Consider the following 20,072-nt stretch of genomic DNA (forward strand, 5'->3'; position numbering starts at 1 on the left):
TGCTAATCTCTCTGCCAGTATTTCTCAAATTCCAGAAAATGGATATTCAGGTTCCAAATCCGTATTCCTCCCAGCAGAGACAGAATCCATACTGTTAAGTTGTTGGTTGGTGTTGGTTTTAGGATATGTATTTTAGGATCTCTGGACAAACAAAAGTCTGGTCCCTTATTTGCAGACTCTACATTTTCACTTATATTATATAAACAATTGACATCATAAGTGGTACTGCTGATATACCAACCAACTGATCCACCTTCTTTGTTCAAACATCGGCCTGGACACAATCAGGAACTGAACTTTGAGTCTTGCAGCTTCCAGCATGTAATAAATTGAATCTGCAGATGTTCCGCCTCCCTGTATCTGTTCAGCATGTTGATCCTTGACAGGACTCTTCCAGGTATAATAAGAAGCAGCTGAGCCGGATCTACCCCAAAGGAACGAGGGTTGACAGCTCCAACTACATGCCTCAGCTCTTCTGGAACATCGGATGCCAGATGGTGGCACTGAACTTTCAGACTCTTGGTAACCACTGTTAATGCAGCCTTGTTTCTTTGGATTTGTGTTTGTTGCTCTCTAAAGCTGACATGTAAAGCGCCTTTGACATTCACTGGCAGCTCTGGTAAAAATCTGTAAAACACTCTGACGTAGATTCCCTTACTCACCCGTCAAAGCAATGGGTAATATGTTTAAAACACCTAGAGGTGTGGTGATCAGGAGGCCCCGAATGTCATGATGACTCCTAACATAATCTTAGGAAATATTCCTGTCGTGTTTGGGGAGTTCAGAGCGATCCAGTCTGCTCAGAAGGCGCAGAATAACTGGTGGCATGATCGGGAATTTGCTGGTCTAAAACCTGAGATATTCAACATGTTCTGTTGTCTTGGCCCATATCACAGCGTGTGGTGTCCCCTGAAAAGAAGCGAGTAACGCAACCAGTTGAATGTGATGTTTGGCCAATCAGAAAGCGCGATGGAGTGCATCCAAAATACACGGAAGACAACTGCCATCTTAAAAATAGTCCATAAACTCTCACCGTTGCTTCTTCCCAGTCGGCCATGTTTGTTTATTCTAAACTCACATTTGGTCTAGGGAGGTTTGGTGAGATTTCCTGAATGTTGTTGAGTTTAATCTGTCCATGTTTGGTGTGTTGTTTTCACCCTGTGGCTGAACACAACACACTGTACAAAAAAACTTGTTATACCTGAAACTTTATTATCAGGTTTTGAAAATCGGCCCGATCATTTTAAAATCTTACCATGTGAACAAGACTTGACGATAGCTTTTTTGTTTTTCAACAAGAGAAGAAAGCCATTCTTAAAGTGTAATTTTTATTCTACTGAACTAAATTTCTCAGTGTGAAGTCTGTTTCAATAAAATAATGTATTTTAAGCCTTTTACCCTTTTTTAGCTGTGCCAAAAACACAGAGGACTGTATTAAGAAACACTCCTATGTCAGCCTTCACAGAAATCTTCGGTGACACTTTATTTGAAGGGGGGTGAATAAGACTGTCATGACACTGTCATAAACATGACATAACACCTGTCATGAACATGAATAAGCCTTCATGAATATTTATGACTGTCATCATAAAGTGTCATTCGGTAAATTATGACACTTTTAATACAAAGTTGACATTATTCAAAATGTCTTTGTTATGACAACTTGACATTAACCAGGAAATCATTACTGATTAAACTTTACCTTTAATAACATAAATTTACCTAATTTTTAAAGTGCAATCAGTAATACTTTTATAACAAATTTATATCAGTAATGATTTCCTGGTTAATGTCAAGTTGTCATAACAAAGACATTTTGAATAATGTCAACTTTGTATTAAAAGTGTCATAATTTACCGAATGACGCTTTATGACAACAGTCATAAATATTCATGAAGGCTTATTCATGTTCATGACATGTGTTATGTCATGTTTATGTTGGTGTCATGACAGTCTTATTCACCCCCCTTCAAATAAAGTGTTACCAAATCTTCTCCCTTCTGTAAATTTTGTAAAATGTTTTTTGTTCTCTCTCAGACCTCCCCATGCAGCTGAACATGGGCGTATTTGAGTATAATGGCCACAGCGGCTACCTGCTGAAGCCAGAGATCATGACCAGGGGGGACAAACAGTTTGACCCCTATACGGAAGACATCGTGGATGGGATTGTTGCCAATACGGTGACAGTTCGGGTATGAACCAAGCTGTCTGTGTTTTTTATTGTCTGAGTAAAGCAGCCTGTGTCATCGTGCTATAACTGTGTTACTGCCCCTCCATCAGATAATCTCAGGTCAGTTCCTGACAGATAAAAAGGTCGGTGTGTATGTGGAGGTCAACCTGTTTGGACTTCCACGAGATACAAAGAGGAGGTTCAAAACCAGGACCTCCAATGGGAACTCCATGGACCCCGTGTGGGAAGATGGGGACTTCGTCTTCTACAAGGTTGCTCACAAAGCAAACTTTTTCCCACATTTCGTCTTCTGTCGTACATCCTTTTTTAAAACTGGTGTGTTGGTTTCAATACATTCCAGGTGATTCTCCCCTCACTGGCCTCTCTGAGGATATCTGCATATGAGGAAAACGGCAGGTTCATTGGACACCGAATTCTCCCAGTGTCTTCCCTCAAACGTGGTGAGCTTTCTGATATTTATGTGATCTGAAAGCAAAGTACTACTACTAAATTACAATGTATGTCCTCAGGAATGTTTTATCTATCATTAATAGGTGCCCCTTTGTCTTTTTTCTTAGGCTACCGCTACATCAACCTGAGGACCGAGTTTAACCAGCCGCTATTAATGGCCTCTCTGCTGGTTTACATTGAAGCTAAGGACTTTGTCCCTAATCAGCACTTGGGTAAATTTGCCAAATTAATTTCGCTACTAAGGAAAACCACCTGCCATTTAAAATTATCATCCTTCAGTTGGAACTTAAATGATATGATGATCTTTAAATCAACAAGAAGTAACAGGACAAGTTACTGCCGCCATCCAGTGGGAAACAACGGCTGCTAGGAATCTCCTGTGTTTTTCATTCTTTTTTTGCTTTCCTTTTATAAAGGATTTTTAGTTTATTTCTTTGACAAATTAGCAACTGTTCACAGAAGTTAATCTCCATTTTTAGCTAGCAACATTTTTATGTAGCTAGTGTCTCTTTATTCTATTTATTGAAATAAATGAGTTTAAATAAATGCTTTGATATATTTGAAATCCATTTTTCTAGCAAAGAAACAATCTTGCAGTTGCCACCAATGTTGTACTTGGTTGGCATTGATTAGCAGCTCGCCTGCCTGTCATGTTGTTAGCATATTCGTTGTTTTATTTAACGTCCTTATTAACAAAACACTTAACGTTTACATTTTATACTGCACAGTTTTTAAAAAAAATACGTTTTAACTTTTCAAACTGTTATTTATGGCTTTCTAATTAACAGTTAAACGCCATAATCTCATGAAGTTATGCTAATCTGCCTCTGGTGTTTCTTCATTTTTCTGTACCCAGAGTATATCGAAGCTCTGACCAACCCCATTAAGCACATCAGTCAGCTGGAGGCGAGAGAAAAGATGCTTGCTTATCTCATGGAGGATGTAAGACAAAAATACTTTATAATTAATTTGTGTATGAGTTAGTGAGCATGTCTTTGGTGTTCTTCATCTATCGTCCATTGTAATCTGTTTTAATATATGAAATGTTTACTTTTTGAAAACAGTCAGAAGACGACATGACTGAGACGGAGGACATTCCAGATTCACTCTTTTCCCCTGAGCCGGCTCTTCCCAGCAGTCCTTTAGAAGAGACTCCTGAGTGGGTACCTGCACCAGGTAGGCACATCCACAAATTCACTGTTTGAGTGTCGGCACAGGAGTGACAGTTTATGTAAAAGCTTACAGATACTCCTGTGCCAACTAGAAACTGCTTAAACCAGACCTGCAGGTCAGCAGGGTTTTTTAGTGTTACATTAGCCACCAGATGCAACACTGGTTCAGTCGAGAGAACTGCAGAGAAGAGCTGTAATGTGTACTAAGCTGATGTTCGTAAATGTGCAAGAATCATGAAGGCCAAGGAACACATCGTCACACAGATCAAAGAGAAAATTGTGAAGACATTTAAAGAAGAGTTGGGTTATAAACCAACATCTCAACCTCTGAACAGATCTCCAGCCTAAGCAACACTAAAGATGCAGTTTAACAGGAGACAGGGTGTAAGGGCATTAACCCTACACCAACCTAAAGCTGGCGCGTTAGCATTACTCTATCACATAAGATTTACAAACAAAAGACTTTTATGTTTGTTGTTCTCTTGAGACAAAATGTGGAAACGTTAAAGGGATACTTCTTAAGGCATCGTACTGTTCAGAAGCTCCAATTCAGACATTTTTATGACAATCGGTGAATGTATTTTATTGTGGATCTGCAGTAAATTAGCTGAATTTGCATTCAAACCAATGTCTCCTGTTGTTGAACAACTCTGGGAATGATTAATTTGTCCATCATCTGTTGCACATGAGCTGTGAGTGTTTTCTCTGCCTCCTGTTGTAGTGCAAAGTCCTACGGAGGAGGATTTCGTAGTATCCATAGTCACAGGTAAGATTATAACGCATTTATTTCCACTCTGAAACGAATGAAGTCGTCTTGTTTGACAAACAGCCATCAGGGTTGAAATAAGCTGGACTTAAAATGATGTTTATATTTCAGATATCCCAAGTATGTCTCTGGAGGATCTGAGGCAGCAAAAGAATCTCACCAAGCTGAAAAAGAAACAACTTAAAGACTTCAGTGAGCTGCGAAAGAAAAACCAAAAGAAGGTAAATGCAAAATAGAAAAAGCTTAAAAAGAACATCCAGTCATTTTTTTGGTAATAAGTTAATGTTTTTTGGTGTCTGGAAGATGAGACGTTTCAGAAATCTCCCAATTGTTGAGTCACAATTGAAGGGCATCACACTGTTGCCTAGCAACCCAAGAAGAGCTCCAGCATGTTTGGTCAACTGTATGCGTTGTACAATGGCTGCTGGAAAAGACAAGCGTTTTGTTATTGACTTCCATCCAGAAACCAGTTGCTGCATTCTTTTTGATTGTGCAGGAGGCTCCACTTCTGCTTCTCAACGATGTACGGATATATAATTCCACATCCGTTTGCAGCCATGAAACGGAGCAAATATTTGCTCCCCAAATATTTGCTTATTTGGGGAGCAAATAAGCTGTTCCCCAAACGTTGAGTTGGGGAGCAGCTTATTTGGATTCAAAGTGACAAGAGGCCCCAAAACAGCTCATTCTGAAAGAAGCTCAAAACAGGCAGAACTGACCAAACTAAAATTTCATCATCTAGGAATGATTTTGTACAAAAAAAATGTCATAAACATGTGTTGTATAGTTCATAGATCTATCCTAACTTGTTCAAGAAAGCAAGTTAGCATACAAATACTTTCTTGTGCCAAACTGTATTTGGTTTTTCATTGTGTCCCTCCCAACCCCTAGATTCAGTCTGAAAGTCAAAAGAAGCACGCCACCATTGAGAAAAACTTCAAGCGTAGCATCAAGAAAGGGTGAGTAAAGCCTGAAGGATGGAAGAGGGATGAAACGGATGAAAGAAGACAGCGATGTGAAGATGAAAGTAAAAGGTGAACGAAAGGTGCTGAACTGGTGTTCCTCTCTGCTCCAGTGATTCCCAGGACAAGATTGGAGACCTGGAAAAGCAGAAGGCCCAGCTCTGGGAGTATAACATGCAGGAGCTGCTGGAACTGCGGCAGAGCCTCTATATGCAGGAAAAACAGATGCAACTGCAGCACCAGGCAGAGGTAACAACACTTCAACACAAAGCTGAAAGCACCAGTTGCTCTAAGAAACTGAGATGCTTTAACGGTCGTTCTCTGGACTGCAGGGACATTTCGTAACTGACCTCGCTGACCTCCAGCCCAGTAAGAGAAGCAAACAGGTGGATCTGGAGTGATTTATAAGACAGTAACTGAAGAGTTAATTCATTACAGTCATGCTGTATTGGTAAAAAGTATCGACTTCCTACTAGTTCTACTGCTTTGGCCAAAGGTGTATAAAATCCAGGTCTTAGCTCCGTGTTTTTGTGAAAGTGCAGAACGCCGGAATCACCAAGTTTCTGCAGAGTCCGATGACCATCATGAGATGCTAGCAGCTCAAGTTCTCGGCAGCAGAGACAATATTTCACAAGCTTTTGACGCTCCGCTTTAAATCTCTGTCAGGCCGTTTGGTAAAAAAGCCGGGCAGACAGACATTGGAGTAGGGGATATGATCCTTGTTCATGATAATTATTGGAAGAGATGGTTTGAACTTCCTCCTTCTCTCTCTGCTCTCCCGATTATGTGCACTAGCAATACTTGTTTAATAAAAAATTATCTTTTTCTTATTCAAATTTTCAGACATTTCAGAAATAAACTCTCTAGATTCTACACAGGACAGTTTGGTCCGAAATGCTTCGCCTGTCAGCCTCTTACTGAAAAACCTGCTGCTGTTTCTTCTCAGGAGCACGAGAAGCTAAAATTGATGGTGACTGAATATCAAGAACTTCACACCAAGAAGCTCACAGACACTTGCACCAAGTAAGAGCAACAGCCAACGCTACAGTTTTCCAGGATTCATTTTGCTCCTGGTTGGACTTTCTCCATATTCTTAACTCAAAGCTACGTCTCTTAAATCAGGTTGATTTGGTTTCTTTTTATATGTATACAGTTAATCTGTGACTGTGTCTGCAGGGAGAAGAAGGAAATCCAAAAGATCCTGGAAAAGAAGCGAATACAGAACCTTGTAGAAGCAAAGAAGAAAGATCCTGGCTTGTACAAAAACATTTAATTTCCATTTACCTGTTTTATCAATCTGAGATAAAATGCTTAGTTTATTTTTTAGATCCAGGTCTCCGTTGTCTTTCACTGCTCCCTTTGACTGTCATTATGTTTTATCCTTGTTCTTATTTTTCTCTCTTTAGGCAATTACCTGATTTCAACAAGAAACACATAAACGATTGTGTGGAGATTTTTCGCAAGGTAATCCAACTCATGTGCATCACTAAAGCTCCTAGCAAGTTTAAAATGACTTCATTTACAGCCCAGTTTTCTGTTCTGGGCTTCATCTGGGGCCAATTTGTCTGGACCAGCAACTTTAGTGACTTTGATGAGCTTTTCTTTGTCATTTTATGCTGTTTTTCTTCCTGGTTTTACCTAAAATCTCCACTTGCTCCTCACCAGCTTGAGAAGTTGCAAAGCATGAGAAAAGAGAAGTTCTTACTGAAGCATCTGGAAATGACGCAGCAGATGGAAAGTCTGCTTACACAGGTGAGTGTAGGCAAAACTAATCATTACAAGAAAGAGAAATATTTAATCTAGACAAGGTTTCCTCTGGTCCTACTGTGCTGCATGTATGGCTGCTACACGTCTGATTTAAATGAACTGGCATACTAAAACATGGTATCCGAGGTGTGCCAGAGCTGTTCATTTAAAGCACTTTAAACCGCCTTGTTTCTGAAATGTCATATACAAATAAACCTGAATTTGACTTAAAATGTCCCTTCAAGCTAATGCTACATGTGGTTGAAAGAAGTCAAAGCACTAATGTCCAATTTTCTTGTTAGCTCACGCAAAATCAGAGTATCACAGCAGCAGCTAATTATTGTTGAGAAGGTAGTTACTGATTTATTTAATGGTAATGTATTTTTATATCGCTTGTCTAAGCACTCAAAGTTGATTTACATGAGCACAACAATATGAAACCAAACAAAGCAACAAAACAGAAAACCACAAAAAGTCAGATTTAAACATTAGAAAACATTTTGCTGATGTTACATATGCTCTTATTTTGTCTTTTATTCTGTGAAAACGGAAATCACATTCTTAGTGGTGGTTTCCTTGATCACAGCGCACTGACTGATATTTATATTCAGATTTTTCTTCATAGATACAACTCAGACTAAGATCTTGATAAGTACACAATTCTTTGTATAATCTGCTACATATATAAAAAATAACAATAGTCAGCATAAACAATCATAAACTTAACGTGCATTACTAATAAAAACGAATTAATGCACCATGGAGATATATATATATATATATATATATATATATATATATATATATATATATATATATATATATATATATATATATATAAAATACCTTATAAAACCCTGCTAATCTAAAATAAAGGGGAAAAATAACCGTTAAACTTCCCTATCTCTTCAACAGACATGCTAAATGTGGCTAACGATTAGCCTAACAGCAGGTAACGGTCACCTCACCTCTAGCTTACAGAAGGAAACTCCTAGCCATCTAACTGCCCCATATGCCCAGGAGCCACCTGTGAAAACAGAAATCACTTTCTTAGTAGCGGCTTCGTAGCGATGTTGTGACTCTGATGTTGACATCCGCATCTGACGTCAGTAGAGCTGACGCGAGTAAGACTTCGGCGTGAGTCTCTCTGCTGCGCGCGTGCCAGTACTGCCATCTTTTGGCGTTAATTGGTATTACACCGGAAATGACTTCACAATCATCTAGTAGTGAATGAGAGTCAGCTCCACACAGCACAAATAATTAAAACACAGATAAGAAAATAAAAATGGCTTAGGGGGTGACTTCAAATAGCTCAATAATCCTGGGTACCACAAATGTTGGGTACACAAAGAAAAGATGCAAAGATATAAATTGGTGCTTAAAAATGGCTTTTATTATCTCAGAAACTTTATGCTTACAATCAATCAATCAAATTTTATTTGTATAGCACATTTCAGCAGCAAGGCATTTCAAAGTGCTTTACATAATTAAAATAAAAACAGCCTGTAATAAACAGTGAGAAATAGAAATAGATTAAAAAAAACAACAACATTAAAACCCGCACCCCTTTTAGGACTTTAGTTAAACGTCGTTTAACTGGGACTCTAACATGTTTTCCGGGGGGCTTTACATCATTAAAACGTAAACAGTGAGAAAGAGAAATAAAAAGCTGTAGAACTTTAGTTGAGACGCCGTCAACTGGGATTCCAACCCTTCGGACTTTAGTCAAAACGCCGTTTGACAAGGACTCTAACCTCTAGATAAAGCTCTTTTAAAATTCACTTACGTTTCTGTTGTTATCGTGTACATCATTAAAACGTAAACAATGATAAAGAGAAATAAAAAGCTGTAGAACTTTAGTTGAGACGCCGTCAACTGGGACTCCAACCCTTCGGACTTTAGTCAAAACGCCGTTTGACAAGGACTCTAACCTTTCGGACTTTAGTCAAAATGCTGTTTGACAAGGACTCTAACCTCTAGATAAAGCTCTTTTAAAATTCACTTACGTTTCTGTTGTTATCGTGTACATAATTAAAACGTAAACAGTGAGAAAGAGAAATAAAAAGAAATTAATAAATAGATAAAAAGAAAAGATAAAAACATTAAAAACATCGAAGACATCAAAATCCGCACTCTAACCCTAATTTAGCCATAAGCAGCTCTAAACAGGTGGGTTTTAAGTTGAGATTTAAAGGCACCCAGTGTTTCAGCTGTTTTACAGTTTTCTGGAACCCCCTGTGTTTGTCTTTGTGCTCCTGAGCAGCTTGAGTCGCAGCTGAATGAAAAACTGGAGGAGGAGTACCGTCAGCTGCCGAGAGAGATCAGTCAGTACCTTCCTTCGGACCTACAAAACAAAGGCGCCTGTATGGGTTCCCCGTTATCTGGCCTGTCCAATCACAGCAGCCCCACCTCCAGCACGCCCTCCAACTGCTCCACGCCCTGGTTCCCGAGATCGTTCGACAAGAGCATGGACAATAATCTGGGTTCGCTGCACGACTCCACGTCCTCCTCCACAACTCCTGCCCTGTCGGAGTCAGAACTTTCTTTCAACTAGACTTTTACATTTTACAGAGAGAGAGAAAACAAGACAGGGGTCTAAAGTGATCGCGTGTGGGGTAGAAATGATTATGGATTATCTACTAATTGTATTCTTTTTTTTTAAAGAAATCACTGTTTTGTCTTTGTCTACGGAGCTGTATTTTTTATTTTGCTGTTTTTGACAAATTTGTAATTGAAATCTTCATTAGCGTCATAATCATACCTTTCTTTGTTACACATTTAAAACAATGTTCTTGTCTCTTTTAATTGTTGTATTCCTCCGTCTTGCAGCCAGTCAGATTTGCTGCTTCATGGCGACCCAGGGAAGCTGAAACTATGTGTTTCAAGCATCTTTAACTTTTTTTATACACATGTATATTCTGGAAAGCTTTAAATCGTGTTGAACAAAGCAACATCTGACATTTTACTGGTTCAGATATGATCACCCTGGATAGATTTTAGACCCAAACATGTAAAAATATTCAAGCTAAAATTAAGGGATTTTTTTTGTAGAGGTTTTAAATCTGAAATTTTGAACGGTAATAGCGGAAGCTGACCACTAGATGGTGATAGAGCCCTACCCTCTTCCTTCCTGTGGAAATATTCTGCATTCCACGACCATCTTCACCACAAGCTGCAGCCTAATTGATCAGCGTTCAGTTTCTGCTCTTTAACTCTTAGATGTAAGTCTTTCTGTTTCAGTTTTTGTCTTCCCTCTGAATGGAAATGGGTTTAATTTGAATGTTTTTATCTCCTGTGTGTGCCATGGCAGCCTGGAGGAGGACCTTACCTAAATTAGCAGGACTACTGTGGAATAAGCTGCACTATGACATCTTAATGTAACTGAGACTCTGTTTCCATCCTGAGGATGTTGTTGTTGTTTTAAGGCTGATTTAACTCCAATTCCATAACCTCGATGCTTCAAAGCAGACACAAGAAATGTTTTATGTAGATTTTATTTCTCCTAAATGTTTCCTTAATTAACTGTGGTGCACAGAGTTAATGGTACGTTGGGTCTGCTTCTACCAAAGTTTCCAGTTTTTCTCTGTTATTTTTTGTGTTTCCTCTTTGTCCACTCTGACTGGTGAAATGATGGTACTATGTATAGATAATCTGTGTATATGTGTAGCTGTACATGAGTTTTACTACTGACTACTAATGCTGGTGGGTGATGGACGTTAAAATGGGGTGAGGGAAGAACCAAAACGAGTCTAATTTTATTTTTTTGGTTTTATTTTTGTAATATTTAGGGAATCCTGTTTGCTTTTTATGAGCACTGGCTGCCTTTGTTTCTTCATGACCCCTATAATTACATATCTGATTGAGCTGATTGTTGGCATGGATTCTTTGGAGGAATGGGTTTACATGGACCCTGCGGGACGGGTTCATTCAGCAGTTCTGACATCCACACAGCTGCTAAACCTCCAGGTGTTTGAGGCTTAAAACACTGAGACCGTTATAAATTAATCTCACTGGAATCCTGACCAAATCAACGGAAAATCAAATGAATCGGTTATCTAAAAACAATTGTTTGTTTTAATTTCATTATAAAATTACACCATTATAGCTTTTTCAGACAACCACATGCATTTTTTTTTTATATTTTCCATTTCCTTTTTCATCCAGTGAAGTCTTTCTTTCGTTGATTTGGATGCTGGATTGGACTTGATGTAAAGACAAAGATACTAATCAATCTTCTCCACCTTGAAGGTTTTGAGTCAGGACTTACCAGTACTTGGATCTGCTCAATTTCCTTCACTTTGACTAAAATAAGTCCTGTTTGAAGCGATGTAACCCCACAGCATGCTGCAGCCACCACCCTGCTTCATTGTAATTGGTGACACGAATTGTTTCTTTGCAAAACAAACGTTTTAGAGCTGTTTATAATTGGATAAACCTGGATATTTTCTTCAGAAGAAAATGGATCCGTTTCTCAAAGCTTTTGTACAAAAATAAGGAAGATTACATGAGTTCATGTGAAATTACTGCAGCTCCTCTAACAGATTTGTTAAATTTTTAGTTGATTTATACAAGATGAAGGTGGGAAACATTATTGTCTCAATGTTTTGAAGTCCTAAACACTGGAATTGTAACAATAAGGAGCTACTGTTTACGTTCAGGGGTTTTTTTCTGTACAATTCTAGTTTGCTCCTTTTTTTTTTACCTGTCATAGCAGCGTTCACCTGCAGGGGTCAGTGTTTCCTTTGAATGAAACCTCTTGAGCTTTACAGATGAACAGATGATTGTCAAAGCGCTCTGCTCTGGACTCATGTGACTGTCATCAGTCTAAACCAAAAATCTCAACGCATTCCTCTCAGTCCGCTCGGAAATGGAGTGCAGTTTAAAGTCATCTTTCTGTTCTTTGGTTCGAACAGGATTATCAGGTACTCGCTCGTTTCGCTGTGGTTAAAAAGCACTTTTGGATGTTTGTGAAACATGTTCCCATGATGCAGGTTTCATTGCAGCCACTTTGCAGTTACACCTGCTCCCTGTGCAAAGCATCTGTAGCCTCCTGAATACATTTTAAGGAACTGAGGTGGTTTGTTTTCTATTTGCACTTGTGTTTTATTTGGTACCGTTTTGTCTCAGAATCCAAAGAAATATCATCGATTCACATGCACGTTAGTTTTGAACCATTTCTCACTTCACTTTAGGAATCTACGGAGGTGCATGTATTAGTAAATGTCATTGCTGGGGATTTTTGCGCTATAACAGCTGCAGTTATGGACCGGATTCTGATCAGTGGTGATTCCCACCAATTAAGATTCAAGCCAGCATCTCAAACATACTCCACCAATTCTGATTCCAAAGGTTTACCAAGAAACACCCTAATGAAACAACCATCAGGTACATATCTCAAATAATCCAACCTGGTAATCTGCATTTTTTACTCTGTCTTTACGATTGAGTATAGGTTTGTTTAAAGATTGTATTGTATAAAAGTGCAAAAAATAACTGCACCTTTAATAGACCAACAGGACACTACATTGTGAGGTTGGAGAGAAAATGTTCTACATCAGCGGTGTCAAACTCATTTTAATTTTGGGCCAAATCCAAGATCATGAATGCACTTAAAGGGCCAGTAGTCCCAGAATGTATTGATAAAACCTGTTCACAAACTGTTAATATATGAATGAATTCTTAAAATTAAATAATGTTGAACATCTTTTCAGTCCCTCCAGGATTTTGTGATTCTTTTTGTGATTTTTTTCCAATAAAAATCAAAGTGTTTGTGGTACTAATTTGGAAATATTTGCGATATTTGCGCTCATTTATGTCGGTATATGCGACTTTTTATTACTCGCCGTATAGGTCGTGGACTATAATCTGTCATCAATTAAAGCTGAACAGCTGTTTAGTACAAGTAAGAAAGTTTTTGCAATAAAATACCAACCAATGTATTAGCGCAAAAAAATGGGAATTTGGTGATTTTGCATGGATTTCCACAATAATTCTCAAGAAACTGGAGAGACTGATTGATATAATTTGGCAGTAAACAGAAAAACTGCAATGATTTGATTGAAAACATAATATTTAAGCACAATTAGTGTTTAATCTAGAATCTAGAAGGCCACATAAAAAGCCACGGCGGGCCGAATCATGCCCACGGACCTCCAGTTTGACACTTGTTCTGTATCAATGATTTCTTTGTGATTTAATGTTAAACTGCATTGACTGCTGTTCTGTGTCAATAAGGTTGTAGAATGAAATTAACCCTTTGCATGGATTTGCGCAGGTTTGTCACAAATAGAGCCGCCTGGGCATTATATCGGTAACATCAACAGTATCGATGTTACCGTCGTCAAAATCACATCTTTATGAGTCGGACATTTTCCTCTCGTGACATCATCATTCCAACATGTTTGTGTGATTTTCATAATGGTTACTCTCGCTGATCTCAGAGTGTCACTTGTTTTGATTTTTCAGCTGGTACAGTCAAGTCAGAGCACTTTTACTATTTTGCTTCAAAGTTATTGATTATTGATCCTGGAGGTGAAAATTTGTGAATCTTCTAAACTTCACTGAAAGCCAGGCAGTTTCTTATTTTCAGACAGGATGGGAATTTACCTAAACTGTAGAAAAATGACTGCAGTAACACCTGGCGGTATCTGTGCCGTGGTGTTTTATGGCACAATTATTAGACTGGATTAGTATTGAGAACAATATTTAATCATTAAGATTTTTTAATACAGTTAACTTTGCTTAAAATTACATTTGGATTTAAATTAAAGGTGCCACATAAGTCTTGTGAATGGTGGAAGTGGAGTTGATGCTAAAATACTAAGAGCACTCAAGCTGCGTTCACACTGCAGCCCAAAGTGACCCATTTCCGATTTTATGCGACCTGCATCTGATCTTTTCAATGACAAACGGGAAGAAAAACAACAATGATGACGGACAATAACGAGGATTAAGTTGCTAATATGCTGCTCCGGTCGGACAACAACTTCAAAAGTGTAAGCTACACTCAACAATTGGCATCCATGTTTACTTCCGCAAACACTGAGCGCTTCTTCTTTATGGCAGTTGGCTCTCTACGTGTGACATTATTGCGCATGTGGGACACTTTCGGGTCGTTTGCAGTTCACTGGAAATCACATAATCAAAAATAAAAAATCTGATTTGACAAATCGGAATTGGGTCACTTAAGGCTGCAGTGTAACTGGTGCTACTTTCTTCTGAAAGATTTGTTTGTTATTTAACCTGTTCGTTGGTTTTAAATTAATTTTGATTGATATAAAATGTGCCGTAGTGTGTATCACACTTTTATGTAGCACTAAAAGTTGCTACATTACAGCCATAAGTGGCTGAAGTCCTAAACTACTTTTTCTGGTCGAGCTAGTTAGCAACAGGCTACAGCTAACAAGCACAACGACAACAATCTGGTCCTCATTATGGGTACAAGTTTATATTGCCAAATCTAGTTAGAAACTGGATATTAGTCAAATTACACTTTAGTATCAATGGTAGTAAGCAACACATGAGCCTATTCAATCATATAAGCTTGTACTGCTTGAGCTAGTTAGCAATCTAGTGCTAATTAGCAATTTCACTACAATCTAGCCTTAAGTGAAAGTCTGTGGTGCTGCTGCCGATTAGCAATTGTCCAGTGCTAATTTATATTATCAGTACAACCAGCATCAATCATAAAGGCACATTTGTAGAGGACTACAAATCAACTAACTATTAAGAACTTTGTGATGTTTCCACACCCTGTGTTAACTACAAACAGGCTAGTGCTAATTAGCACTAGCACTAATTAACAGATAACTAATCCTAATTAAATCTGTCTCTACAATCTGGTGTCAGTCAGGATGATATGGACAAGATGAAAAATAAAACTGCCAAAAATGCTAAGTCAATTTTTTTTAGCTTATTTAATGTTTGTATTGCAATGAGTATGGTACCATTAACTGTTATGTTTATCAGATTTTGTTCAGAAGTGATTTTCTAATTTATGATGCGGTCATTTGTTGATGTCCAGAATCAGGCTCTAAAATAAACAGAACCGTTTCCCCTTGTGGCTATAGTCGCTGTTTTTGCTCTGTTTAGTCTGCAGTACGGCCCGTGTGGCCCAGTCCATGTTCTGTTGCTGTTCGTTTTCCTTTTCCATCACTATAAACCAGCTGGATCATTTTTAAGCCACGAACGTTAACTTCCTCTCTCTTATTTACGTTGTAAACTACCATTTAGAACATCATACTTACAGGATTCCTGGCTGCAGCAGATATTACGGCACCAAGCAGAAGTCTTTCCTCTTATTAGACATTTGGTGGCGGGTCTCCCTCGGGCCGACCCTCAGGCCTCTGGCTGACATCTTTCCCCCTCTGTTCTTCCTCTCTCTGCCTCTCTGTCACATTTCTTCGCCTCCAGTTCCACCCAGTAATGAGCCCATATTTTACTCCTGCACTGGTTAAATTAATTAAGAGCAGCAGTAGAGTGTGTTCGCTTCATGTCATGCAAAATACATGAGACGAGATGTGGGTTCAGTTTTTCTGTAGTGTAAATGACTGTCAGATATAAAGGGAATACTATACGTCGATCCGGATGTAATGTTTTATTGTTCCTTTCTAATTAATGTAAAGTATATGAATGAACAGTTAGTAATAAACTTGTAACTTTATGCAAATCATTTGCTGTTTTCAGTTTTTCTTTGTTTATGGTAGTTGAAAAGGGCTTAGAAATGCATATTTTCCTGTCACTTTCCTTCTATTATTTAAACACAAGTAAATAGCATACTATCAATTTTAATTAAAGAGCGCCTCTTCAGTCGCTCTTTTAGCCTATTTACACAATATATGTATGTATTTATGCATTCAGGGGAAAATCTGACTTTATGCCTGATGGAGCAAAATGCATTAAATTATGAAAGACCAGCGCAGTTTGTGAAACACAAATTGTGTAAAAATGAATTCAGCTTGCTTAAAGGTGTTGTTAATTTTAAATGACAAAGGAACGTGATGAACAAGGAAAGTGGAAGAGTTTTAAAGAAGATACAGTTACTGCCAACATTAAAACTCTGCAAGAACAGGAAGTGTTTCTCGTTTTGTTGACTGTATTTAATTTAAACTGCGTTGTAGAAACTTCTAGTCGCTCTTTATACTCAGTTACATAAATACTGATGAAGCTCCCAAAAAGTAAAATCATTTTGATAGAATTACAGTAAATAAACTAATAACGTTTAGGCGTTCTGTCAGGCCGCCATCTTCATTAAAACTTTACATCAGTTTTTGGAATATTTAATTATATCTAGATATTTTTTTGCATTTGTGAAAACAGCCATTTCAGATGGTTTTTAGGATGACCTCACATTACCTTCTCTTATATTGTATGACAATTCCTCGGACTTTTACTACATAGATGCAATTTTATGCCTTTTTGATCAAATTAAATAATAGAATTTGTTTATTTTGAAACTCTCATTTTCAGAAAAAGTTGCAAACAACTTTTCTAAAACTTTAAATTGACATTAAATTTATTTTAATCCTTTTCATTTTGTATTAAAAATTAAATCCTTTTTGTGGACCTATTTAGAAATATTGGTTATTTTAAATTAAATATTTCCTTTAAATTATTTCTGTTTTTCTTTCTGTGCATCAAACCCTTAATTGTCCTTTCATTTGATTTCACCAGCTAACAAACCTTAATTCAGCTTGTTAAATAGCTTTAGACCACATTACTTTTGGTTTCTGAATGGTAAGTCAACAACAAAACACTTGCCTTTTCCAGCAGCCATTGTACAGCACATACAGCGGTAAAACCAGCTGATAAAATGTGCTGGAACTCTTGGGTTGCTAGGTAACGAGCTGGGGTTTGCTGGGGTTGCTAGGTAACGGCACAGTGCCTGCTGATTTGTGACACTACAGTCTGGAGGTTTTTGAAATGGCTTGTTTTCCAGACACCATAAAACATGAGCGTACTGCCAAATATCAGCTGGGTGTTCTTTTTAAGCATTTTGGCTGATTCTAAAGGCAGTAGAAACCCAAATGGAAGTATAAAAAACTGTGCAAAATCTGAATTTTGTACATGTCCCGTTTAACAAATTGATGTATTAAAAAGCCATAAATTAAAGACATTTATGCGGATGGCGGGTAAACCTGAGACAAAAAATGAAATATCTAACAATTTTGAAAGTCTTGTTATACTTTTCCATTATTGGTTTGTTTTCTTTCAGCCGACAGCACCCAGCCTTTGCTAAAGCTTCCTGTCAGACTGAGATGACAGATAAAATCACAGCCTTTACGTTTCATTTCATGTCGAGTGATAAAAGCCTCCTTTGTTTCCTGTCTCTCTCTGCAATAAGCAGCCAGCTTGTTTGGCTGAATACTAATAAGAAATTGTTTGTACAACTACAAAGCCAATTAACCGACTAAGAAGTGTCAAAAGCGTTTAGGCATGAAGGCAGAAACTCGGGGCCCCTGAGAGACGAGGCTATCAGCGTAGCGAGTCGCTTTGTGTCTGCTTCATCCCACTGGATGAATTTGTTCCAGCACCAACTCCATCGCTCGTTCTGTTCAACGTTTCTTTCTTCTCATACACTTTAAATCCATTCTTAACAGTTTCATTCCAGCCTGCTCCTGTCTTCCTCCCCTCCTGTCTTCCTTCATGTTTCCCTCAGGTCTGTGGTGTTTACGCTGCGTCCCGTTCTCCTCCAGCAGAGGATGCAGCAGACTTGTCTCAGCGTGGTGGTCACCGCCGGATCGCTGTGAGGATAACAGCTGCCACTCTGCTGTTGGGAAGCTGACAGAGAAGAACGGGGACAGGAGGGAGACGCAGGAGCTTTAACACCTGGAAACTTTGCCTGCTATCTGCCCTAATTGGATCAGTTTTAGTAAGTGAATCGAAAACACAACCTTATCTGGCGTCACTGGGTCTATTTTATGGGGGCTGTAGCCCCTCTGAAATATTCAGAGGCCCCCTAAATAATTTGGTAGTTTTTTTTGTTATTATTGTTTCTTTGTTTGTTTTTATTTTACAAATAACTGCCAACAAATTCAATATAATATGGCCAGAATATGAGTCTAAATAATCAAATACACTTTTATTTTTTAACTCAAATATGATTACATGTATATGTAACAGGGTTTTATTTTAGCAATATTATATGTTTGTCAAAATGTGTTTATTTATTCTTTGAATTTATTTAGTTTACTTCAAACATTGGTGTTTTAAGAACAGTTACACTGGTCCTGGCAGTTTGTGGTTACCATAGCAACCTGTAACTGACGGCTCCTCCCCCTTTTTTCTGTTGCCGTCGGTAACTGATATGAATTAGAATCAGCTCTGTGTTTTCTTTACAGGTATTATGTTTTAAAATAAATTTTGGACAAATTTGATAGTGTACAGAGTTTTATGAGTAATTTGGCTATGTTTTGTGTTTGTTTTTAAATGTTATTGTTAATGTTTCCCATTTTAGCTAGGTTTAATTGCACATGTAAATGTTAAATGGTGCTATCTGCTCATTGGGAGCTACTGCTTTGTAGTTTGATTATTATTTATTATATTTTATTTAATGTATAGGGGTGGAATTTTAGCCATTTCCCGTTTTCGGAAGCCAACTTCTGCTTCGTTTTATGTCGAGAAAATCTGTCCCAAAGTGCCTGAGAGCAGATCCGTAAATCACGGTTGAGGTGTTTATTGGTCAGCAGTGCAGCATGGCGATTTCACCGGTTTGGTCCCAGGTGTCTTTCAGTGTTTGCATGCATGAGTTTGCAAACTTTCAGCAACCTTTCCCTGCAGCATGCAGCACAAATATTCTGTTTCTCAGGTAGAAACTCTGTACTGGATGCTTAGTTAATAATTACTGATTATGTTTAACACTTTTTTGTCAGGTTGCAGACCAGAAATTGGAGACTGATCTAATCTCAGATTTGCTAATTCTTCTTACCACCAAATATTTACATAAAATCAACAAAGAGACAATTATTTTATTTCCTCAATGCTTAAATTAAATATAAAGCTTTTCCTGCTTTAGGTCTCTTACTAAAATTATTTTTTAATTTGCTAAACACAGACAGAGATTTGAGAGAAGCCCTTTATATGGCCGAATATATTTTTACCACTAAAAAAAGAGTCCACATGGAGTTTTACTTTCAGTTTTCATAATTGTCCAATCAACATAAAGTAGTAAAAAAAAAAATCTCATGATTGTTTTAGTTTACATGTCAGTTTGTTGATTTGACATTAAGTAGTTTGACCAATGATAACTGTGGGTGGACATGGTTTCCAAGCTTCTGGTCCGAGATCAGATTATTCTAAAAACAAGCTGTAATGGATTGGACCTTATCCATGTTCAGTTAGGTGGAACTGTGGGAAAATAGATCGAGGTAATGTTGGGAAAAATGGACAGCGGCAGCAACCGGAAGTTTTGGTTCTTCCCTCACCCCATTTTAACGTCCATCACCCACCAGCATTAATAGTCGGTAGTAAAACTCATGTACAGCTACACATATACACAGATTATCTATACATAGTACCATCATTTCACCAGTCAGAGTGGACAAAGAGGAAATACTCACAAAAAATAACAGAGAAAAACTGGAAACTTTGGTAGAAGCAGACCCAACGTACCATTAACTCTGTGCACCACAGTTAATTAGGGAAACATTTAGGAGCTGCAATAAAATCGAGCTACTGGCTAACGTTAGCTTGTAAACATCGCTCTCTACCAGCTATGTTCAGCCTGAGCTAACGGTGGCTAACTGTAGCGAAGCTAGCGATGACGCCGGTTAGCAAACAGAACGAGA

The 20,072-nt window shown here is 38.1% G+C and overlaps 1 protein-coding gene across 1 annotated transcript in view; it reads left to right on the plus strand.

The window, feature by feature from the left end:
• Positions 1-12,991, plus strand: part of plcb3 (phospholipase C, beta 3 (phosphatidylinositol-specific)) — a 77,409-nt gene extending 64,418 nt beyond the window's left edge. Inside the window, exons 20-35 of the mRNA XM_015006092.2 lie at positions 398-522; positions 2,038-2,192; positions 2,281-2,442; positions 2,532-2,631; positions 2,749-2,853; positions 3,498-3,583; positions 3,706-3,817; positions 4,535-4,579; positions 4,691-4,800; positions 5,471-5,538; positions 5,655-5,790; positions 6,488-6,564; positions 6,718-6,798; positions 6,948-7,005; positions 7,207-7,293; positions 9,551-12,991. Coding sequence (XP_014861578.2) covers positions 398-522; positions 2,038-2,192; positions 2,281-2,442; positions 2,532-2,631; positions 2,749-2,853; positions 3,498-3,583; positions 3,706-3,817; positions 4,535-4,579; positions 4,691-4,800; positions 5,471-5,538; positions 5,655-5,790; positions 6,488-6,564; positions 6,718-6,798; positions 6,948-7,005; positions 7,207-7,293; positions 9,551-9,841 — 1,798 coding nt within the window. The 3' untranslated portion in view covers positions 9,842-12,991. The remainder of the gene's footprint in view (positions 1-397; positions 523-2,037; positions 2,193-2,280; positions 2,443-2,531; positions 2,632-2,748; positions 2,854-3,497; positions 3,584-3,705; positions 3,818-4,534; positions 4,580-4,690; positions 4,801-5,470; positions 5,539-5,654; positions 5,791-6,487; positions 6,565-6,717; positions 6,799-6,947; positions 7,006-7,206; positions 7,294-9,550) is intronic.
• Positions 12,992-20,072: the final 7,081 nt, after the last annotated feature.

Source organism: Poecilia mexicana, unplaced genomic scaffold (assembly GCF_051168715.1).
Source record: "Poecilia mexicana isolate PSO_F unplaced genomic scaffold, ASM5116871v1 scaffold_18, whole genome shotgun sequence".
In the NCBI taxonomy this organism is placed as follows: Eukaryota; Metazoa; Chordata; class Actinopteri; order Cyprinodontiformes; family Poeciliidae; genus Poecilia; species Poecilia mexicana.